The 25,859-nt window shown below is 40.4% G+C and overlaps 1 protein-coding gene across 1 annotated transcript in view; it reads right to left on the bottom strand.

Annotated features, from left to right (window-relative positions):
• The window catches only part of LOC126106141 (uncharacterized), a 138,790-nt gene extending 121,420 nt beyond the window's left edge, over nt 1-17,370 (bottom strand). The window contains exons 1-2 of the mRNA XM_049912384.1: nt 17,234-17,370; nt 10,794-10,844 (exon numbers count right to left, since the gene is read on the bottom strand). Coding sequence (XP_049768341.1) covers nt 10,794-10,844; nt 17,234-17,328 — 146 coding nt within the window. The 5' untranslated portion in view covers nt 17,329-17,370. The remainder of the gene's footprint in view (nt 1-10,793; nt 10,845-17,233) is intronic.
• Nucleotides 17,371-25,859: the final 8,489 nt, after the last annotated feature.

Genomic DNA, 25,859 nt, shown 5'->3' on the forward strand with positions numbered 1-25,859 from the left:
AAGTTGTCTATGTATTATTTTTGCTACATTGTCATGTCTTCTGGGGTATTCTGTATTTGCTAGTATTGTACATCCGCTTGTGATGTGATCTACTGTTTCTATTTGTTGTTTGCAAAGTCTGCATTTATCTGTTGTGGTATTGGGATCTTTAATAATATGCTTGCTGTAATATCTGGTGTTTATTGTTTGATCCTGTATTGCAATCATGAATCCTTCCGTCTCACTGTATATATTGCCTTTTCTTAGCCATGTGTTAGATGCGTCTTGATCGATGTGTGGCTGTGTTAGATGATACGGGTGCTTGCCATGTAGTGTTTTCTTTTTCAAATTTGCTTTCTTCGTATCTGTTGATGTTATGTGATCTAAAGGGTTGTAGAAGTGGTTATGAAATTGCAGTGTTGTAGCCGATGTATTTATATGAGTGATTGCTTTGTGTATTTTGCTAGTTTCTGCTCATTCTATAAAGAATTTTCTTAAATTGTCTACCTGTCCATAATGTAGGTTTTTTATGTCAATAAATCCCCTTCCTCCTTCCTTTCTGCTTAATGTGAATCTTTCAGTTGCTGAATGTATGTGATGTATTCTATATTTGTGGCATTGTGATCGTGTAAGTGTATTGAGTGCTTCTAGGTCTGTGTTACTCCATTTCACTACTCCGAAAGAGTAGGTCAATATTGGTATAGCATAAGTATTTATAGCTTTTGTTTTGTTTCTTGGTGTCAATTCTGTTTTCAGTATTTTTGTTAGTCTTTGTCTATATTTTTCATTTAGTTCTTCTAAAATATTTGTATTATCTATTCCTATTTTTTGTCTGTATCCTAGATATTTATAGGCATCTGTTTTTTCCATCGCTTCTATGCAATCGCTGTGGTTATCCAAATGTAATCTTCTTGTTTAGTGTGTTTTCCCTTGATTATGCTATTTTTCTTACATCTGTCTGTTCCAAAAGCCATATTTATATCATTGTTGAATACTTCTGTTATCTTTAGTAATTGTTTGAGTTGTTGATTTGTTGCTGCCAGTAGTTTTAGATCATCCATGTATAGCAAATGTGTGATTTCGTGTGGGTATGTTCCAGTAATATTGTATCCATAATTTGTATTATTTAGCATGTTGGATAGTGGGTTCAGAGCAAGGCAGAACCAGAAAGGACTTAATGAGTCTCCTTGGTATATTCCAAGCTTAATCTGTATTGGCTGTGATGTGATATTATTTGAATTTGTTTGTATATTAAGTGTGGTTTTCCAATTTTTCATTACTATGTTTAGGAACTGTATCAATTTAGGATCTACTTTGTATATTTCCAATATTTGTAGTAACCATGAGTGGGGTACACTATCAAAAGCTTTTTTGTAATCAATATATGCATAGCGTAGCGACCTTTGTTTAGTTTTAGCTTGATATGTCACCTCTGCATCTATTATCAGTTGCTCTTTACATCCTTGTGCTCCTTTGCAACAGCCTTTTTGTTCTTCGTTTATAATTTTGTTCTGTGTTGTATGTGTCATTAATTTCTGTGTAATGACTGAAGTTAATATTTTGTATATTGTTGGTAGGCATGTTATGGGGCGATATTTAGCTGGGTTTGCTGTGTCTGCTTGATCTTTAGGTTTCAGATAAGTTATTCCATGTGCAAGTGTATCAGGGAATGTGTATGGGTCTGCAATGTAACTGTTAAATAATTTAGTTAGATGTGAATGTGTTGAGGTGAACTTATTTAGCCAAAAATTTGCTATTTTATCTTTTCCAGGGGCTTTCCAATTGTGAGTAGAATTAATTGCTTGGGTGACTTCATGTTGCAAAATTATCACTTCAGGCATTTGTGGTATCATCTTGTATGTATCTGTTTCTGCTTGTATCCACCGTGCATGCCTGTTATGTTGTACTGGGTTTGACCATATGTTGCTCCAGAAGTGTTCCATGTCTGTTATGTTTGGTGGATTGTCTATTTTAATGTGTGTGTTATCTATTGTCTGGTAAAATTTCTTTTGGTTTGTGTTGAATGTTTGGTTTTGTTTCCTTCTATTTTCACTTTTTTTGTATCTTCTAAGTCATTTGGCCAATACTTGTAATTTCTGCTTCTTTTCATCTAATTTCTCTATCACTTCTTGTTGTGAGATTTTGCCTAACCTTCTTCGTTTTTTTTTCTGACATTTCATTTCTTATAAATTGTGTTAGCTGTCCGATGTCTTTTCTCAGTTTTTCTATTCTGATCTGTAGTCTGTGTTGTCATGCTGGTTTTGTGGGTTTCTTCTGTGTGTTGGTTGGTTCTGATCTCTGCCTAGTGTGTATATTTAGTGTAGTGAGTGCTCCTATATAAACCAGTAGTTGTAACTCTTCCATAGTTGTGTTTTGATTTATTTTGTTGTGTATGATTGTGTTGATAGTTTTTATTGTTGTTTCGACTTGTAGGTTATTTGGCGGTGTATGCAAGAATGGTCTAATGTCTGTATTTGTGTCTTTGTATTCTATATATGTCAGCTGAAATTTTTCTTCTATATCTAACATGTGTGTAACTTCGTGTTCTATTTGTGCTTGTTCTGGTGGCTGTCTTAAGATTTCGTTTTCCTCTGATTGTTTATTATTATTATTATTGTTATTATTATTATTATTATTATTATTATTGTCTTCCCCCATGAACCATGGTCCTTCCCGTTGGTGACGAGGCTTGCGTAACTCAGCGATACAGATAGCCGTACCGTAGATGCAAACACAACGGAGAGGTATCTGTTGAGAGGCCACACAAACGTGTGGTTCCTGAAGAGGGGCAGCAGCCTTTTCAGTAGTTGCAGGGGCAACAGTCTGGATGAGTGACTGATCTGGCCTTGTAAAACTAACCAAAAAGGCCTTGCTGTGCTGGTATTGCGAACGGCTGAAAGCAAGGGGAAACTACAGCTGTAATTTTTCCCGAGGGCATGCGGCTTTACTGTATGGTTAAATGATGATGGCGTCCTCTTGGGTAAAATATTCCGGAGGTAAAATAGACCCCCATTCGGATCTCTGGGCACGGACTACTCAGGAGGACGTCGTTACCAGGAGAAAGAAAACTGGCGTTCTGCAGATCGGAGCGTGGAATGACAGATCGCTTAATCAGGCAGGTAGGTTAGAAAATTTAAAAAGGGAAATGGATAGGTTAAAGTTAGATATAGTGGGAATTAGTGAAGTTCGGTGGCAGGAGGAACAAGCCTTTTGGTCAGGTGAATACACGGTTATAAACACAAAATCAAATAGGGGTGATGCAGGAGTAGGTTTAATAATGAATAAAAAAATAGGATTGCGGGTAAGCTACTACAAATAGCATAGTGAACGCATTATTGTGGCCAAGATAGACACGAAGCCCACGCCTACTACAGTAGTACAATTTATATGTCAACTAGCTCTGCAGATGACGAAGAAATTGAAGAAATGTATGATGAGATAAAAGCAATTATTCAGGAAGTGAAGGGAGATGAAAATTTAATAGTCATCGGTGACTGGAATTCGAGAGTAGGAAAAGGGAGAGAAGGAAACATAATAGGTGAATATGGATTGGGGTTACGAAATGAAAGAGGAAGCCGTCTGGTAGAATTTTGCATAGTGCATAACTTAATCGTAGCTAACACTTGGTTCAAGAATCATGAAAGAAGGTTGTATACATGTAAGAATCCTGGAGATACTAGTAGGTATCAGACAGATTATATAATTGTAAGACAGAGATTTAGGAACCAGGTTTTAAATTGTAAGACATTTCCAGGGGCAGGTGTGGACTCTGACCACAATCTATTGGTTATGAACTGTGGATTAATACTGAAGAAACTGCAAAAAGGTGGGAATTTTCAGGAGATGGGACCTGGATAAACTGACTAAACTAGAGGTTGCAGAGAGTTTCAGGGAGAGCGTAAGAGAACACATGACACAAATGGGGAAAGAAATACAGTAGAAGAAGAATGGGTAGCTCTGAGGGATGAAGGCAGCAGAGGATAAAATAGGTAAAAAGACGAGGGATAGTGAAATCCTTGGGTAACAGAAGAAATATTGCATTTAATTGATGAAAGGAGAAAATATAAAAATGCAGTAAATGAAGTAGGCAAAAAGGAATACAAACGTCTCAAAAATGAGATCGACAGGAAGTGCAAAATGGCTAAGCAGGGATGGCTAGAGGACAAATGTAAGGATGTAGAGGCTTATCTCACTAGGGGTAAAATAGATACTGCCTACAGGAAAATTAAAGAGACCTTTGGAGAGAAGAGAACCACTTGTATGAATATCAAGAGCCCAGATGGAAACCCAGTTCCAAGCAAAGAAGGGAAAGCAGAAAGGTGTAAGGAGTATATAGAGGGTCTATACAAGGGCGATGTGCTTGAGGACAATATTATGGAAATGGAAGAGAATGTAGATGAAGATGAAATGAGAGATACGATACTGCGTGGAGAGGTAGACAGAGCACTGAAAGACCTGAGTCGAAACAAGGCCCTGGGAGTAGACAACATTTCCTTAGAACTACTGACGGCCTTGGGAGAGACAGTCCTGACAAAACTCTACCATCTGGTGATCAAGATGTATGATACAGGCGAAATACCTTCAGCCTTCAAGAAGAATATAATAATTCCAATCCCAAAGAAAGCAGGTGTTGACAGATGTGAAAATTACCGAACTATCAGTTTAATAAGTCACGGCTGCAAGATACTAACGCGAATTCTTTACAGAAGCATGGAAAAACTGATAGAAGCCGACCTCGGGGAAGATCAGTTTGGATTCCGTAGAAATGTTGGAACACGTGAAGCAATACTGACCCTACGACTTACCTTAGAAGAAAGATTAAGGAAAGGCAAACCTACGTTTCTAGAGAAAGCTTTTGACAGTGTTGACTGGAATACTCTCTTTCAAATTCTGAAGGTGGTAGGGGTAAAATACAGAGAGCGAAACGCTATTTACAATTTGTACAGAAAGCAGATGGCAGTTATAAGAGTCGAGGGGTATGAAAGGGAAGCAGTTGTTGGGAAGGGAGTGAGACAGGGTTGTAGCCTCTCCCCGATGTTATTCAATCTGTATATTGAGCAAGCAATAAAGGAAACAAAAGAAAAGTTCGGAGTAGGTATTAAAATCCATGGAGAAGAAATAAAAACTTTGAGGTTCGCCGATGACATTGTAATTCTGTCAGAGACAGCAAAGGACTTGGAAGAGCAAGTGAATGAAATGGACAGTGTCTTGAAAGGAGGATATAGGATGAACATCAACAAACGAGGATAATGGAATGTAGTCGAATTAAGTCAGATGATGCTGAGGGAATTAGATTAGGAAATGAGACACTTAAAGTAGTAAAGCAGTTTTGCTATTTTGGGAGCACAATAACTGATGATGGTCGAAGTAGAGAAGATATAAAATGTAGACTGGCAATGGCAAGGAAAGCGTTTCTGAAGAAGAGAAATTTGTTAACATCGAATATTGATTTAAGTTCCAGGAAGTCGTTTCTGAAAGTATTCGTATGGAGTGTAGCCATGTATGGAAGTGAAACATGGACGATAAATAGTTTAGACAAGAAGAGAATAGAAGCTTTCGAAATGTGGTGCTACAGAAGAATGCTGAACATTAGATGAGTAGATTATAAAACTAATGAGGAGGTATTGATTAAAATTGGGGAGAAGAGGAATTTGTGGCACAACTTGACTAGAAGAAGGGATCGGTTGGTAGGACATGTTCTGAGGCATCAAGGGATCACAAATTTAGCATTGTAGGGCAGCGTGGAGGGTAAAAATCGTGGAAGGAGAACAAGGGATGAATACACTAAGCAGATTCAGAAGGACGTAGGTTGCAGTAAGTACTGGGAGATGAAGAAGCTTGCCCAGGATAGGGTAGCATGGAGAGCTGCATCAAACCAGTCCAGGACTGAAGACCACAACAACAACATTATTGTTGTTGTTGTTGTAATTGTTGTTGTTACTATTACTATCTACAATCATAATTGACCCATTCAGTGCCACGATCCCCATTTGGGGACTTGTCTTTGCAACGGAAATTTTGGAATTCTAATAATGCTGGCAGCAAATGGTACCATTTCCCATTGTTGTCCAGACCTTTGCCGAGCGCTTGCACTGAAGATTCGTCAGTTGTTAAACGGGTGAGTTGTACACTTATTTCTGCGAAGAAGGTACGTTTTTCAGCGTTACAAGAGTTGCACATTTCCAAAACAGCGTAAGTTATAATATTATGTAAATAACTACCAATATCTCCGTACAGGCGTGTTCTGTAATGGTTTGAGAAGAAGTTTATCGATCATTTATTTCAAAGATGTATTTAATTTCTGGATGACACTTGACTGACCTTCGATCTCCATTTGGGGCTCATGTCAGTTTCCAAGTAAAACTTTATTTTGCTTTTATTTGCTCCTCAGGCTCAATGAGTCCCTACAAAGCATGTTCTATGTGGGAAACTGAAGAAATTGTAAATGACCGGAACATAATGGCTTCTTTTGGTGATGATGGTTATGTGAATGAGGCTATTGACATTGTCGAACTCCCTCCAGATCGTGTAGATGAGATGTCTTACTGTGAAGATATCGACGAAAATATATTTGTAACTACTGTTCTATCTGATTTACCAGGTTCCTTGAAAACTCATGCCAATGGAGAAAAGGAAAATGAGGACCATGCAGGCCAACGAAAGAAGAAAGTGAAAGCTATTGCCACTTCTAACTGGACAACAGAAGATGCGAATTTCTCTAAAACCTATCCCGACAGAGCAGAAATTGAACAGCGGAAATCCAATTTGGTAGCAGCACTAAAAGGAAAATCTGCTGTTGAATGCTTTGAAGAATTTTTTGATGAACAGGTATTGGACTTGATTATCAGTCAAAGTGTCTGACATGCTACACAGAATAGTAATCACAGCTATGAGTTATCCAATGGATGCATAAAAAAGTTCATAGGTATACTACCCTTCACTGGATACTATGCTCTTCTGTATGAAAAGCTATACGCAAATGAAGATGAGGACTTTGATATAAGGTGTGTACGAGTCGCACGGTATGAGTCGCAAAAGATATCTGGAAATAAATCACCACCTTCATTTCCATGATAACACATGTCTGAACAGAATCCCACCTTACGAAAGGGACAAACTTTTAATAATTCGTCCGTTAATGTATTTACTGAATAATAATTTTATGAAATTTCAAGTTTCTCCCCGACAGCCTGAGTACTGATGAACAGATGGTACAATATTATGGACACCATTACTGCAGTTCATTCGCTGGAAACCAGTGAGATTTGGATTCAAACAGTGGGCCATGTGCTGCACTCAAAGCAGTTTCTGTTACCGTATGTCAGTCCATGAAGGAAAATCGAAGGATATAAGTAATGTTTCAGTTCCGGGGTTGGTGGATCAGTTGTGTTAAACATGATTTCTGTTCTGCAGACTCCTGATCTTCACAAAATATATTTCTATAGCTTTTTCAGGAGCTTCCGTTTGATGAAAGAGCTCTCAGAAATGAGAGTATGGGCAACTGGAACTGCCTGTATGAACGGAATGAATAATTGTCCAATAGAATCTGAGAACAGCATGAAGAAGAAACGAAAAGGAGCTTATGACTATAGATTTGACAAGAATACAGAAATAATGGTAGTAATGTGGAAGGATAACAGTTGTGTAAAACTCTTGTCAAACAATGAGACAATGCATCCAGTAAGCCAAGTAAAGAAATGGAACAAAGCTGAGAACAAAGGAGTGCAAGTTCCACAGCCAAGGATGATTTCAGAATATAACAATCATATAGGAGTGTGGACAAACTGGACTGGAATGCGCAGAAATATCATGTGAGAATTCGAGGTAAGAAATGGTACTTCCCATTGTTCGCCAATGTATTAGATGACACACCGGTCAACGCGCACGTCATCTGCTTCCACTCGAATGGAAATATTCCACTGCTTCAATCCCGGAGGATGGTGGCAAGGGTATATCTTATTCAATCATCTGCTGCTTCTGCTCCGAAAATCAGGGCTTCCATCTTACCTTTCACGTGTTCCAATTGAACTCAGGACTTCTGGAAATGGACACGAAAATGAACGCACAACACTGGGGAAACAGAATATGCAAAAAAACTGGTAATTTCTCAAACTGGGGAAGAATCAACTATGGGGTGCCACAAGGTTCGGTCTTAGGTCCTATGCTATTCTTAATATATATTAATGACTTGCCATTCTATACTCACGAAGATGCAAAGCTGGTACTTTTTGCCGATGATGCAAGTATAGCTATCACACCCAACAGACAATAATTAACTAGTGAAATTGTAAAATACGTTTTTCAGAAAATCATTAAGTGGTTGTCTGCAAATGGGCTCTCATTAAACTTTGACAAAACACAGTATATTCAGTTCCACACAGTAAATGGAATGACCCCATTAATAAATATAGACTTCGATCAGAAATCGGTAGCTGTAGAATATCCACAATTTCTGGGTGTATGCATTTATGAGAAGTTGAACTGGAAAAAACACACTGAGGATCTGCTGAAACGTTTGAGTTCAGCTACTTATGCCATTAGGGTCATGGCAAATTTTGGCGATATACATCTGAGTAAATCAGCTTACCACGCCTATTTTCATTCTCTGCTTTCGTATGGCATCATATTCTGGGTAACTCATCATTGAGTAAAAGAGTGTTCATTGCACAAAAGCGTGTAATCAGAATAATTGCTGGAGCTCATCCAAGATCATCCTGCAGACACGTATTTAAAGAGCTAGAAATCTTCACTGTAGCCTCACTGATGAAATTTGTTATTAACAATCCGAATGAATTCAAAAGTAATAGCAGTGTACATGGCTACAAAACTAGGAGAAAGGATGATCTTCACTACTCAAGGTTAAATCTAACTTTGGCTCAGAAGGGGGTAAATTATGCCGCCACAAAAGTCTTTGGTCACTTACTTAATAGCATCAAAAGTCTGACAGATAGACATATAGCATTTAAAAGGAAATTAAAAGAATTTCTTAATGGCAACTGGTTCTACTCATTAGATGAATTTTCGGATATAGTAAGTGGGTAATTTCCCAACCCCCACAAAAAAAAACATATAAAAAAATAAAGTGTCATGTAATATTTTGTCTAATGTAATATCTTGTATAGACACCTTTTATTAACCTGACACGTTCCACATCATTACGAAATGTCGTATTCATGATCTATGGAACAAGTACTAATCTAATGTGCAATTTGCAAGAATAATGTGAGAGGACAGTGTTCTGTGTGCAATGTGGGACTCCATATTTCTTGTTTTTTTTTGTCTGACACCAAAAGTAAAAGAAAATGTAAAAAGAGAGTGGCATGTGCCTTGATCCCCATTTGGGAATCGATTACAATAAATCATTTATTTAAAGGTTATTGCATTTTTTTTATTTTATATTCCTTTTCCTCACCTCTGTCACTCAGGCAGCACAGAAATAAATGTTGATCGAAGAATGTTGATTGAGAAATATACCATAAACGCATGCATTAGCACAAAATCACAAGTGCAAACCTGCACTTCTAACATAAATTTCCGCATGCTACTGAGTTGTCACTTCGTGCAGCTGTCTCTTATGTGATCTTATTTCAGTGATTACAAAATCAAGTCAAAAGTACGCATTGGGTAGCCAAGCAGCTAATGACTATCAGTGTGGACGACAGGAAAATAAATATATCGAGCAAGTTGTGATCAGCCTCCAGAAAATGAGAATTGGATTTCAGTGCGGAGCATTCTTCTTTACGACACAACAATGAACCAATGATACGTGAAGGTTACTGGTTTATTGGAATCATTCTAGCTATGTATGCGTGTTGGGCTCACACAAAAGGCAGCCATTTTTAAGTAGCACAAAGAGACCCTCTTCACCTCTGGTAGCGCAAGCTGATCATTGCAGGTCTGCACCGTCGACCCATAGCCATATTAAACTTAATGTCCACTCGCAACCTACTGGAGAGGCGTCGGTGTACGTTGGTATCGTGACAGAATCGTAAGTCACACTAGTTTGCAATTCTGTCACCAGTAAGCTTGCTTACACGAGAGATTTATTTTTATTAATTAGCCAATCGTCAGGTAAAGTGACAGGGCACTTATTTCTTATTGTATCCAATCTTGAGAGGCTGAAAATATTCGTGCTGGACTAGGATTCGATTTCAGATCCCTAATTTCTTGACCACTGTGAAACGACACATTTCCGTCGTTTTATTGTTTCACCAAGATTCCGAAGTTCTCCAGTTCCCCACGGTGGATTGATAGCCGTACAGAGAAATTATCTCCTGTGGCCCCTTTTTCTAACCATTTTTATAGTGAAACGAGTGTACTGAGTATAGAGCAGACGAGCTGCAAGACAGTCACGTTATGTGAGTTGCTTACAAATCAAACAGCATAGGTCTTTCGTATACTTTTGAGCATGATACTACATGAAAAGATAAAACTTTTCTCCCACTCAAGGAGGCCTGCTTTACGAGATAGGGATTCGCGGAAGGAAAGGTATTTATTTCCCAAAGTGTAAGACAAGAGCGTAAGGGAAGTACCAAAGAAGTGCGTTTGAATTTTATAACATTAAAAGAACGGAGAGAGTGAACTGCGGTGCACAATTCTCTAGAACGACACCCTGACGTCTTCAGAAGAGATTTGCACCCTATATATCTGAGTCGAAGGTCACACCACGCCAATTCGTTACAGTCTTCTCCACAGAGATGTGTACACAGTTAGTGAGACTAACATATTCGCGTCCCAAGACTGTCTGGTACTGTCAAATGGCTGGCGTAAATAGAGATTTTGCAGATCTTTTAAATAATAAACAGAACACTCACCCATCAGGAGCAGAAGTCACTGCAGTTACTATCTCCCGTAGTGCAGACATTCTGGAAAATAAAAAGGAGATATGAATCAAAAAATATCCAGTTATTCGAGGGCTATTTGGAAGTAAGGTCCAACGGGTCGCGAAATGGAAACCACAGAGAAAATTAAAAATGTATTATATGCAAGAGTGTGCTGCATCTTCCAGCTACTTCTACATCTAGTCGCCACTCCGATTTTGACATCTGTTGTATTGTACCAACTTTCCAGTACCCTCGTCATAGGAGGCGGCCTTCTGTGCTATCCGACAATTTTCTATGCTGGACTGCAGCTCACTGTCTGTGGCAAAGCCAGCGGTTCATTTGAGCAGAGATGAAAATCAGAGAGAACCAAGGCCGGCGTGTATGGTGGGTGAACAAACACCTTCGACAGAAAATGCTGCAGGGGCGTCCCCATTGGCCCTGCAGAGTGCTGTCAAGAATTGCACTGAAGAAGGAAATGCCTTAAAGGTATGGTATGTGGGGTTGCATGAAATCAGGCGATATCTCTTAGCGGGCGCCCGTACTTGGCAGAAAACGCTATTGTTCTGGGCATCTTTACGTGCTCACTATGTGCTCAGAAGTATAAAGAGCGACTTTGCGCGATCGACAGGGGTACTAGGGGTACACATCTGTGCAAAGCTTCATCGTATTTTCTGTGTCGTTTCCACTTCGCGACAGATTCCGCCTTAGTTTCCAAAATGCCCTCTTATATATAAAAATTGCACTGCACATATCTCCATAACAGTATGCAATGCGTGGCTTATTTGGAAACAAATTTATTACTTTCACTCAAGGAACTTCCTGTTGTCAACAAATATGCCGACTTGAATCTTTGCCTTCACGCTTCAATTAAGCACTGCTCAGTTCTGTCTCGGGTTTCTTTCTTCAGCATTGTTAGTGGCGCATTAGCAGTGATATCAGTATTAATAGATTTACTGATGAACAGTTCCATATCGTCTATGGATTGACTAAATGCCACTGGAGAGCGACAGAATGCTGCTACACTGAGCTGTTCCCGCAGTGATGACAACCACATCTTGCTACTTCCTGTACATATATCTGCCTACAGACAATAGCTGTGGGGTAGGAGGTACGCAGAGAGCAGTTGCTTATTTCAGTGTCTGCCCACACCAGAGTTATGGCACTGATAAGCATGACACTGCAAATGGCTATGGAAGTTAAGCAACGACACGAGCTGGCATCACATGAAATGAGTATAACACAGTCCATTACCCAAAAACAATATCATCCTTTGTTAATGAAACTATATGGTTCGAGGGACCTTATCAAGTCTCAAAAATCTATGATGTATACAGGGTGTTACAAAAAGGTACGGCCAAACTTTCAGGAAACATTCCTTACACACAAATAAAGAAAAGATGTTATGTGGACATGTGTCCGGAAACGCTTAATTTCCATGTTAGAGCTCATTTTTGTTTCGTCAGTATGTACTGTACTTCTTCGATTCATCGCCAATTGGCCCAATTGAAGGAAGGTAACGTCATGCGACTCATTGCTCTACAGTACTAGCATCGAGCACATCAGTACGTAGCATCAACAGGTTAGTGTTAATCACGAACGTGGTTTTGCAGTCAGTGCAATGTTTACATATGCGGAGTTGGCATATGCCCATTTCATGTATGGATTAGCACGGGGCAATAGCCGTGGCGCGGTACGTTTGTAACGAGACAGATTTCCTGAACGAAGGTGTCCCGACAGGAAGACGTTCGAAGCAATTGATCGGAGTCTTAGGGAGCACGGAACATCCCAGCCTATGACTCGCGACAGGGGAAGACCTAGAACGACGAGGACACCTGCAATGGACGAGGCAATTCTTCGTGCAGTTGACGATAACCCTAATGTCAGGGTCAGAGAAGTTACTGCTGTACAAGGTAACGTTGACCACGTCACTGTATGGAGAGTGCTACGGGAGAACCAGTTGTTTCCGTACCATGTACAGCGTGTGCAGGCACTATCAGCAGCTGATTGGCCTCCACGGGTACACTTCTGCAAATGGTTCATCCAACAATGTGTCAATCCTCATTTCAGTCCAAATGTTCTCTTTACGGATGAGGCTTCATTCCAACGTGATCAAATTGTAAATTTTCACAATCAACATGTGTGGGCTGACGAGAATCCGCACGCAATTGTGCAATCACGTCATCGACACAGATTTTCTGTGAACGTTTGGGCAGGCATTGTTGGTGATGTCTTGATTGGGCCCCATGTTCTTCCACCTACGCTCAATGGAGCATGTTATCATGATTTCATACGGGATACTCTACCTGTGCTGCTAGAACATGTGCCTTTACAAGTACGACACAACATGTGGTTCATGCACGATGGAGCTCCTGCACATTTCAGTCGAAGTGTTCGTACGCTTCTCAACAACAGATTCGGTGACCGATGGATTGGTAGAGGCGGTCCAATTCCATGGCCTCCACGCTCTCCTGACCTCAACCCTCTTGACTTTCATTTATGGGGGCATTTGAAAGCTCTTGTCTACGCATCCCCGGTACCAAATGTAGAGACTCTTCGTGCTCGTATTGTAGACGGCTGTGATACGAGTACAATACTCCATTCTCCAGGGCTGCATCAGCGCATCAGGGATTCCATGCGACGGAGGGTGGATGCATGTATCCTTGCTAACGGAGGGCATTTTGAACATTTCCTGTAACAAAGTGTTTGAAGTCACGCTGGAACGTTCTGTTGCTGTGTGTTTCCATTCCATGATTAATGTGATTTGAAGAGAAGTAATAAAATGAGCTCTAACATGGAAAGTAAGCGTTTCCGGACACATGTCCACATAACATATTTTCTTTCTTCGTGTGTGAGGAATGTTTCCTGAAAGTTTGGCCGTACCTTTTTGTAGCACCCTGTACATTCAGTGTCGAACTGAAACAGAGGGGTGTTGAGTCAGATGCGCAGTAACAGGTAAGTAAATAAGCAAAAAACTCATCCAGGCGAATTCTGGACTGGTTAACCGCTTCCGCCTCAGTTACACGATGCACAAACATTTAGTATACAAAATAACATAACTGCATATTAACACAAATACGCAGAAACATTTTAACACACATAAGACTACCTTTGGAGAGAACCTTGGATTTCATCGTCCAGATCTTTGAATTAAGATTGTTGTAAAGAGGTGCAAGGTTTGGAATTTATAAATGTACTTTGCTCATTTGTACTGCTTAAGTGGTAAGAAATAATAGTGGAAGTGGTTCTGATACACTAATAAGCGCAGTGGAAACAAGCAAGCCTCAACTATGAGTGTTAGATAAATATATGCTTATACACTACTGGCCATTAAAATAGCTACAACACGAAGATGAGGTGCTACGGACGCGAATTTAACCGACAGAAAGAAGATGCTATAATATGCAAATAATTAGCTTTTCAGAGCATTCACACAATGTTAACGCCAGTGGCGACATCTACAGCGTGATCACATGAGGAAAGTTTCCAACCGATTTCTCATACACAAACAGCAGTTGACCGGAGTTGCCCGGTGAAACGTTGTTGTGATGCCACGTTGAAGGAGGAGAAACGCCTACCATCACGTTTCCGACATTGATAAAGGTCAGATTGTAGCCTATCGCGATTGCGGTTAATCGTTTTTTTTTTTTTCGGATGAATCCAGGTTCTGTTTACAGCATCGTGATGGTCGCATCCGTGTTTGACGACATCGCGGTGAACGCACATTGGAAGCGTGTATTCGTCGTCTCCATACTTGCGTATCACCCGGCGTGATTGCATGGGGTGCCATTGGTTACATGTCTCGGTCACCTCTTGTTCCCACTGACGGCTCTTTGAACAGTGGACGTTACATTTCAGATGTGTTACGACCCGTGGCTCTACCCTTCATTCGATCCCTGCAAAACTCTATATTTCAACAGGATAATGCACGACCGCATCTTGCACGTCCTGTATAGGCCTTTCTGCATACAGAAAATGTTCGACTGCTGCCCTGGCCAGCACATTCTCCAGATCTGTCACCAATTCACCAATTGAATACGTCTGGGTACTGATTTCTCAGGATATATGCACCCAAATTGCGTGAAAATGTAATCACATGTCAGTTCTAGTATAATATATTTGTCCAATGAATACCTGTTTTATCATCTGCATTTCTTCTTGGTGTAGCAATTTTAATGGCCAGTATAAATGAGAGCAATGTACAGGGTGTTCAATTTATCTTAAGACATAGAAACATCTCGAAAGCTACACATCTGATCCAAACGATTTATAATTAACATTTGTTCATCTCAGAGGGTAACACCCAACGATACCCAACTCAACCCACCACCCACTTCATGTGTGTGTGTGTGTGTGTGTGTGTGTGTGTGTGTGTGCGTGAGTGCGTGGGGGGGAGAGAACAACTTTGGAATCTTAAATGGGAACCCTCATTTTTTATGGCAGACTCGGATTCTGCGGAAAAAATATACAAGTTTTGTCTGAAACACTTTTTTCGTTTCCCGACAGATGACGCTGTGACCGAGTGATTAGGTCATCAATTTAAAAATAATCGTGTCGTATATGGTTTCTGATCACGTCTCGTCGCAACTTAAAGAAAGAGAATTATCGGTGATGGAGGTAAACCAGCGGGAAGAGAGAGATTAAATAAATTTAAATTAAAGATGTTTTTAATAGAGTCCACAACGTAACTCTGTCACGAAATGGTCGCATGTGATGTACACCAGCGGAAAGGCGCAATCAATACCTTCACTGCACGATAGCAGTGGTGATGTTACTCATGACAGTGCCGCTGAAGTTACTTTTCCGAAATTCTTCAGCAAAGAAGACGAAGTAAATATTCCAGAATTCATATCAAGAACAACTACAAACAAGTGTATGTTAAAAGTGGGTATTCTCAGTATAGCGAAGCAGCGTAAATCACTTGATAAAGGCACGGTTTCCGGTCCAGATCGTATTCCACTGAGGTTCGTTTGAGAGTACGGTGATACAATAACGCCAACTTAGCAATAATTCCAGTCGCTCGTCGCTCGTAAAAAGATCCGTACCCGAAGACAGGAAGTCACACCAATACCCAAGAAAGGAAATAGGAATAATCAGCTGAATTACAGACCCATATTACTAACGTCAATTTGCAACACATACTGTGCTCGAACATTATGAATCACATCGAACAAAACGATTTATTGACAAATAGCTATCACGGATTCAGAAAATATCGTTCTGTGAAACATAACGAGCTGTTTATTCTCACGAAGTAATAAGTGCTACCTTCAGGGGATGTCGAATTCATTCCACATTTCTAGATGTCCGAAAGGTTTCTCATACCGTTCCTCACAAGTGACTTCTAATCAAATTGCGTGCAGACGGAGTATCGTCTCAGTTCTGCGACTTGATTCGTGATTTCTTGTCAGGAAGGTCACACACAGTTCGTAGTAACTGACGGAAAGTCATCGAGTAAAACAGAAGTAACATCTGGCGTCCCCCAAGGTAGCGTTGTAGGCCCTTTGATGTTCCTGATTTACATAAACTATTTAGGAGACAATGTGAGCAGCCCCGTTCGGTTGCAGATGATGCTGTCATTTGCCGTCTTGGAAAGTCATGGATGATGGAACTCAATTCCAAAATGATTTAGACAAGGTATCTGTGGGGTGCGAAAAGTGGCACTTGATTCTAAAAAATCAGAAATGGGAACTCATCCACATGAATAGGTACTAGGAGAATGCGCAAAATTTCGGTTACAGGATAAATCACAATCTAAAGGGTATAAATTCAACTAATAACAATTACGCATTACAGTTACGAATAACTTAAACTGGAATGATCACATAGTTAATGTAGTGAGAAAAGCATAGCAAGGACAGCGATTTACTGGCAGAATACTTAGAAAGTGCTACAGAGCTACTAAAAAGACTGTTTAGACTACGCTTGTCCGCCCTGTTCTGGAGTACTGCTGTGTGGTGGGGGATCTGCACACTCAGGATTAACAGAGGATATCACAAAAGTACAAAGAAGGGCAGCTCGCTTTGTATTATCGCGAAATAGGCCGCGGATAAGCGAATTTGGGTGGCAATCATTCAAACAAAGGCGTTTTTTTGGTGCGAAAGGATCTTCTCACGAAATTTCAATCATCAAGTTTCCCCTCAGAGTGTGAATATATTATGTTGGCGCCCGCCAACGTAGGGAGGAATGATCATCATAATGAAATGAGAGAAATCGGAGCTCGCACGGAAAGGTTTAAGCGGTGGTTTCTCCCACGCGCCGTTCGAGTGTGGAACGCTAGAGAAATAACTTATAGGTGGTCGGATGAACCCTCTGTCAGATTCTTAATTGTGAATTGCAGAGTAAAGATGTAGAAGCAGATGCAGATGAAAGAAGTGGTTGTTCATACATACAAATTTACTGTGTAGCATTAGTTATTCAAACAGTGAACTTACGTTTTGCGATATCGCCGACTCGTCGTACGACACAGACACTGAGGACTATCGCTACTCGTGTCCGAACCTGCCGAAGCTTGCAGCACGCTGCGCATGCGCTATGCTGTTTTCCTGTTATTACGTCAGCACAGGGCGGCCTCCAAGTGGGAACTGCCGGCGCAGTGCCTCATATCACATCTGCCCTTCCTGCTCCTGCATGTGTTTGTGCGTTTATCTCTCCTACGACAGACGTTCAGCGACCGTGTCCTGCTGGGACGTGGAACTATGGACTTTTCATTACGCCACAAAACTCTCACGCGTTTGTAACACTGTCTGTCAATCTGCAAAACGACATGTAACATTTCCAAGCGCGACGGCAAATACAGCAGCTTTAGCAACTACTTTCTTTCCACCACTTTGAAACGTAGAAAGGACTTGATCGCACAGTTCTTTATTAATTGTTAAGCGTTTCAACATTTCGGCTTCACACTGAAGCTGTGGAATAAAGTGCACAAGGAAATTAACGATAGCAAATATGTACATAATAACACAAGTATGCATCTTAGTAATCCATATACAGAATTTTCAGTTAATATCGTGCTTACATTTAAATCAAACTTTTGTAAAAAGCTAACGAAAGTGACAACATAGATTGAATGTAATACAGATCTCATCTCGTGTAAGCATATTTCACAGTGCCTTTGTCTATTCGAAGAGAACCAGTGGGTGAAGCGATTAAGCTGTCTAAGAAGCAGACGAAGGCAGGTAGGTGGCGCTAGCATAGAAATGAAGTCAAGGAGTCACTTCACAGACAACTACGGTATACATAGTAAAATGTAAATGTCGTGTGACTAGGACCTCCTGTCGGGTAGACCGTTCGCCGGGGGCAAGTCTCGATTTGACGCCATTTCGGCGACTTGCGCGTCGATGGCGATGAAATGACGATGATTAGCACAACAACACCCAGTCCCTGAGCGTAGAAAATCTCCGACCTCTGGTATGATTTTTTTTTAATAATTTAATTGAAAGCTTTGTTGCTTTGGTAAAAATAAAATTGGTTCTTTTTGTCGTGACAGAATAAATTACTATTAATCACACCAGATTTGTCGGAGAACAGCAGCAACATGTGTAATTGATCCAGCTTTAAGAAATTCTATTACCTTTTAGCGGAAAATTCGTGCGGTACTCTCCGACGTTAGAAAAGTCGTGGTTTTCCGTTCGGAGCAGGAGGCGGCGGTCTTTTCTCATTCGCGATATCGAAAATTACTAAAAAATGAACAGAATTTTTTTTCGGAGGAAGATCGCGCGGAGAAAACAGACAGAAGTTACATGAAAGAAACCTAAGGGACCAACTAATTGGATTTGTACGAACATATAAACGGAGCTGAAAGAACTTGGAATAAATACTATAGCGATGTCGTCGCGACAGCCTCCTGTTCCGACAGAACACACGCTGGATCATAAGCAGCATAAATCTTTTAAACAGAAAAGATTATCACAAGTATAATTAATGAAAATAAGGTTGAGAGATTTTCTTTGAAATTAAATAAACTTCAAGGCTTCAAGTATTATATTATGAAACGGAAACTTACATTAATATGGCCACCCATTGTGGCGGTGGAGCGAATTTTCATGATACGCATTCTCGCTTGTTTGTGGCTACATATATTTTTTAATCACTTAAACTCTTAAATTTACAATAAAATGATTATATCAGTATGGAGCACAATACTTTTGCGTCCGACTCGCAACACATTCACAGAAGAACAACTAGAGAGCGGCGCGACTCCCTGCAGAAGTAAAAATTGGCAATTGTTATTTTTGAAACATAGGTGCATCGTTTTTTTTACTGATCGATAGCAGCGTATAACAGTTTATAGCTATCGTGATATTCTGCGCTTTTCAGGAGCGCGGCAAAGATATCTGGTTACAACATTCATTGGTATATGTTAAAAGTTCGCACATACTGACGCGAATACAGAAAAAAAAACTTTTACAGTGATAAAGGCTGTAATGTCACAGACCCAGCCGGGAATTCTTAGGACTGATAGTCTGTCGCGCTGACCACTCAGCTGCCGGGGGCGGATGGTGTACATAGTGATGATGCACATGTCAGAACATTGTGAACAGCTTGCCAAAGATACATTTATGCTATTTTTATGCAGTAGAAACTCAGATATTCACAGCATGAAATGTGCCACGTTAGCATCGTGATAATATTACAGAGATCGTCGTTGGTCAGTAATGAAAACAGAAGACATATTTGCAACCATTTTCTGGAGTGGTACAAAACAAACATAAAACCGATACAGATCAGAAGTAAAAAATAAATAGTGAAAAAATAAGTTTATAACCATCGTTAATAAAATGTACATAAGTATCACCAAATGTAGTCATATTCCAATAGTGGAACGTGTAATGAATGACATACAACAGAATCATTTAGGTGAGCCTAGATTAGTGGCAACAACTTGAAATAAAGAGAAAGCCATCATCACAATAAAAAGGATTTTTTAAGTTTTTAAACAACTTAATGGTATAGAAGTAGATCGTAACAACAATTCAGCTGTTATGAGTTTACAACTACCACAAAATGAAATGTTACAAGTGTATGACAAATTGTGGTACTATTATAATTGTCAAGCATAGAATGGATGACATATAGCAGAACCATGGAGGTAAGTCTAGATGAGCGACAACAATTTGAAATGAAATAGAAGCTAATACTACAATTTTCTCTCTTTTTTATATTAAAAAGTGTAAAGGTATAACATCAGAATGTTTATCAGTATAAATGTATCTTTCTCAAGTTGCTTCTTTTGCTTCTTAGATATCTTAATCGCTACAGTCAGTATGGCACTGATTCTCTTCGAACAGACAACGCCACTGTCAAATATGCCTACATGAGATGAGTGAGATCTGTATCGTATTCAGTCTCTGCGCTCACTTTCGTTACCTTTTGTACTCAAGCTTGATTTAAATTTAAGGTTATTTTCACCATGGCAGCAACACCAGCAAACGTCACGAAATTGTCTCGAATGAAAATTATGTTTATTTTAAACCTTGACCATGGTTTCTACTATAATAATATAGCCTTCTTCAGAAGTCATAAGCTTTTAAAAACGAAAAATGTCTTAACCCAGCGGCTGCGTCAAGATCAATAAAATAAATTTTACTTATGATCGAAACAGGCTTATGTCTGATGAAGTTATTTTATTTTATTGATCTTGACGCAGCCGCTTGGCTAAGACATTTTTTTTTTTGTAAAGCTTATGACTTCTGAAGAAGGCTATATTATTATAGTAGAAACCATGGTCAAGGTTTAAAATAAATATAATCGGTGCAACTTTGGGCTGTTTTTCATTCGAGACAGTTAAATTTAAGAACTATATTACCTGAAAAGCCTGTACATGGATTACAAAGATGCACGTTTATGTTATTATGTGCGTATTTGCTGTCGTTAATTTCCTCGTACACTTCATTCCTCAGCCTCAGTGTGGTGATGAAATTTTGAAAGGCTTCACTCATAAATAAAGAATTGCGAGATCAAGACCTTTCTGTATTTCAGAATTGTGCCAAAACTGAATGGTCTCCTGCCTCTACCATGGATGTGTTCCTCAATCAAGTAATAGGCTTTTAATCCGTTGGTAGATTCAGCTTAGTTCTACAGTAGAGATAAGTCACAGACAGTGCTGAAACGGATTCCCCAGTCTTCTCTCTTTCTCGTGCAGACCTTATCGAACGGTAGAAAAGCAGCAGCCTGATGATCGAATTCTCCAGCTCAGATTGAACAGGCCAGTGCTCAGCACACGTGTCGTGATCCGTTACCACTCCCCACAGCGACGCACAACAGAATAACGACAGTGGCCAGTCGATTGTCTGTGGACGAGAACCCATGCTGGCTGGCTAATTATACGTTCTTGCACAGCAGTGCAATTGAATCGGTGACCCAGAAAAGGGTTCATGTCCCAGAAATTCAACTTTTTAGGAGGCATGAAAAAACTGTTTTACTACACAATGGCTTTGAGCATGGTGTCATAGGGTATGCATGTAGCAACTGGCACCGGGGTGTACAAAAAAGTCCAAATGTGTGTGAAATCTTATGGGACTTGACTGCTACGGTCATCAGTTCCTAAGCTTACACACTACTTCACCTAGATTATCCTAAGGACAAACACACACACCCATGACCGAGGGAGGACTCGAACCTCCGCCGGGACCAGCTGCAGGGTGCACAGGTTTATTCATAATACAATAATACAACCACATGCAAAATACAGTAAAGCTGACAATGGTTATATAAGGCTGCAGGCACTCACTAAAGTTAAAATCTTCTGCGATTTTAGCCCGCGTCATATTTCTTCAAACGATCGAGCTTTCGACCCATTTGCTGCGATCCTCATCAGGACCTTGTGGTGCCCACTGTAGATTGAGCACTATCTGCAGTGTACACCACAAGATCCTAATGTCCGAGCAGAGGCGTCGAAACGTCGATAGTGTGAATAAATATGGCCTTTACCTTGTCCATCCTTCACTGGCCACTGGAGGATACTTTTATAAAATGGTTTCTACTCGTCAGGTATGTATTCTAGACTTTGTTTTCCATCGTTGAGTCTTTTTCTTTTCCTGTGAGAACAGGTCCACTATGTGGTTGTTTATGTGGACGTGATCTCTTCTCTAACTCGTAACTTTATCCTTTTAACGACGACTTCTGTGTGTGACGGCGTGTGTATGTATGTATGTATGTGTGTGTGTGTGAGAGAGAGAGAGAGAGTGAGTGAGTGAGTGATTGATTGGAGTTAACGAGCCCTGAATGGCGAGGTTGTCAACGACCTTACACATATTAAAAGAAACGAATGTGGATAAAAGGACTAAAATGGTTGTCGTCCTGCGAGGAGGAAACTCATAAAATGACAGTAATTCACTCACTCCCACCTCACTCGCCTTGACCCACACAGCCACTCCATCTCACTCGCCTTAAGACGACGGAGCACGGCTGAAAAGTGCTGCACCTGATATTAAAACATAGGTAAAAGGGGCTAAAAGAAAGGCACAGGGAAATGTGGCCGGCTGACCACTTAAAAAAAACATGGGTGAGACAGTACTATTAACACATTAACAACAGTTCCATAAAGTTTTAGGAAACATGTTGGATATACACTACAGGACATTGAAATTGCTACACCATGAAGATGACATGCTACTGACGCGAAATTTAACCGACAGGAAGAAGATGCTGTGATATGCAAATGATTAGCTTTTCAGAGCATTCACACAAGGTTGCCGCTGGTGGTGACACCTATAACGTGCTGATATGAGGAAAGTTTCCAACCGATGTCTCATACACAAACAGCAGTTGACTGGCGTTGCCTGGTGAAACGTTGTTGTGAAGCCTCATGTAAGGAGGAGAAATGCGTACCATCACTTTGATAAAGGTCGGATTGTAGCCTATCGCGACTGCGGTTTATCGTATCGCCACATTGCTGGTCGCGTTGGTCGAGATCTAATGACTGTTAGCAGAATATGGAATCGGTGTGTTCAGGAGGGTAATACGGAACGCCGTGCTGGATCCCAACGGCCTCGTATCACTAACAGTCGAGCTGACAGGCATCTTATCCGCATGGTCGTAACGGATCGTGCAGCCACGTCTCGGTCCCTGAGTCAACAGATGGGGACGTTTGCAAGACGACAACCATCTGCACGAACAGTTCGACGATGTTTGCAGCAGCATGGACTATCAGCTCGGAGACTATGGCTGGGGTTACCCTTGACGCTGCATCACAGACAGGAGCGCCTGCGATGGTATACTCAACGACTATCCTGGATGCACGAATGGCAAAACGTCATTTTTTCGGATGAATACAGGTTCTGTTTACAGCACCGTGATGGTCGCATCCGTGTTTGGCGACATCGCGGTGAACGCACATTGGAAGCGTGTATTCGTCATCGCCATACTGGCGTATCAACCGGCGTGATGGTATGAGGTACCGTTGGTTACACGTCCTGGTCACCCCTTATTCGCATTGCTGGCACTTTTAACAGTGGACGTTGTATTTCAGATGTGTTACGAACCGTGACTCTACCTTTCATTCGATCCTTGCAAAACCCTACATTTCAGCAGGATAATGCACGACCGCATGTTGCAGGTCCCGTACGGGCCTTTCTCGATACAGAAAAAGTTCGATTGCTGCCCTGGTCAGCACATTCTCCAGATCTCTCACCAACTGAAAACGTCTGGTCAATGATGGCCGAGCAACTGGCTCGTCACAATACGCCAGTCGCTACTCTTGATGAACTGTGGTATCGTGTTGAAGCTGCATGGGCAGCTGTACCTGTACATGCCATGCAAGCTCTATTTGACTCAATGCCCAGCCGTATCAAGACCGTTATTACGGCCAGAGGTGGTTGTTCTGGGTATTGATTTCTCAGGATCTATGCATCCAAATTGCGTGAAAATGTAATCACATGTCAGTTGTAGTATAATATATTTGTCCAATGAATACCCGTTTATCATCTGCATTTCTTCTTGGTGTAGCCATTTTAATGGCCAGTAGTGTATCACAAAACCTTAAAACTCTCACCACATTCGTATGAGCGTCACTTAAAATTGTAAGTGACGAACACTTCTATTGATGGGAATGACCCCACTGTTATACTAAACGATGCGTACAGTGTAAAGATCAGTTATCACCGGTAAACGTAATTAAAAAAAAAATGTTGACTTGGCCCAACTCATAGATTCAAATTGTAGGGGACTTCGAACAACACGACTATGCAGAACTATAGATGTATATGTCCATACTTGCTTATCAGTCCAAATGCTCCAATCGTAAAAAGAAAAGAACATTCATCCTCCTAAAAGTGAGGAAAAAATTATGAAACTTAAAATTTCATGGTCGAAAAGATGTGTTGTTGTTGTGGTCTTCAGTCCTGAGACAGGTTTGATGCAGCTCTCCATGCTAATCTATCCTGTGCAAGCTCCTTCATCTCCCAGTACCTACTGCAACTTACATCCTTCTGAATCTGCTTAGTGTATTCATCTCTTGGTCTCCCTCTACGATTTTTAGCCTCCACGCTGCCCTCCAATGCTAAATTTGTGATCCCTTGATGCCTCAGGACATGTCCTACCAATCGATCCCTTCTTCTAGTCAAGTTGTGCCACAAACTTCTCTTCTCCCCAATTCTATTCAATACCTCCTCATTAGTTACGTGATCTACCCACCTAATCTTCAACATTTTTCTGTAGCACCACATTTCGAAAGCTTCTATTCTCTTCTTGTCCAAACTATTTATTGTCCATGTTTCACTTCCATACATGGCTACACTCCATACAAATACTTTCAGAAACGACTTCCTGACACTTAAATCTATACTTGATGTTAACAAATTTCTCTTCTTCAGAAACGCTTTCCTTGCCATTGCCAGTCTACATTTTATATCCTCTCTACTTCGACCATCATCAGTTATTTTGCTCCCCAAATAGCAAAACTCCTTTACTACTTTAAGTGTCTCATTTCCTAATCTAATTCCCTCAGCATCACCTGACTTAATTCGACTACATTCCATTATCCTCGTTTTACTTTTGTTCATGTTCATCTTAGATACTCCTTTCAAGACACTGTCCATTCCGTTCAACTGCTCTTCCAAGTTCTTTGCTGTCTCTGACGGAATTACAATGTCATCGGTGAATCTCAAAGTTTTTATTTCTTCCCCCTGGATTTTAATACCTACTTCGAATTTTTCTTTTGTTTCCTTTACTGCTTGCTCAGTATACAGATTGAATAACATCGGGGAGAGGCTACAACCCTGTCTCAGTCCCTTCCCAACCACTGCTTCCCTTTCATGCCCCTCGACTCTTATTACTGCCATCTGCTTTCTGTACAAATTGTAAATAGCTTTTCGATCGCTGTATTTTACCCCTGCCACCTTCAGAATGTGTTCTCCAGTAATTCAGAGCTTCTCTTGCTCAATGTAGTGCAACCCAACTCAAGATGCAGGCACAGAGCTACGAATTCCACAGTCCAGCTGTGTTGCCATGGCTGCACAGTAATAAGGCGAGCTGGAGAAACGATCAGTATCTTGATTCAGTCCAAGGATGTTAAAAGTCAATTGTGGCATATAATGCTAGGGTGTTTTTGAGAGATTTCCCACTTATTTTAGTCGTAAAATGGTCCTGGGTTGCAATTCATGTAGGTGCGAAACGCATTTTGTTGAACATTCGTTATACCAGTTAACAGTAAAAAGTAGACACTGTCAAAGTAATGTGGTACAAGCGTTTTTCTTAAAGTTTATTCCCTGTTTGTCCACATCGAGGACTATATAGGTAGCCCATTTTGTTCGTTATTTTTGTTGATATGCAAACAGGATTTTGTCAGTCGCCTGACACTTTTTCTATTGCATGTTCTTAATTTTCATTTTGAACCCAACAATATTGGTATACAGGGTGAATCAAAAAAATGTATACACACTTTGAAGCGTCATAGAAAATTTATTTTCCGTTCTAAAAGGTTACAATTCTGGAAATGGAAAGCTTAAAGTCCAACTGGAAAAATAAATGTACTTTGCAAATATGATTAATGTTCAAAATGGTGGCCTTCAGCATCAATACAATTCTGAGTACGAGTCACCACTGATTCCGTACATCGTA

The sequence above is a fragment of the Schistocerca cancellata genome, chromosome 10, assembly GCF_023864275.1.
Source record: "Schistocerca cancellata isolate TAMUIC-IGC-003103 chromosome 10, iqSchCanc2.1, whole genome shotgun sequence".
Taxonomy (NCBI): Eukaryota; Metazoa; Arthropoda; class Insecta; order Orthoptera; family Acrididae; genus Schistocerca; species Schistocerca cancellata.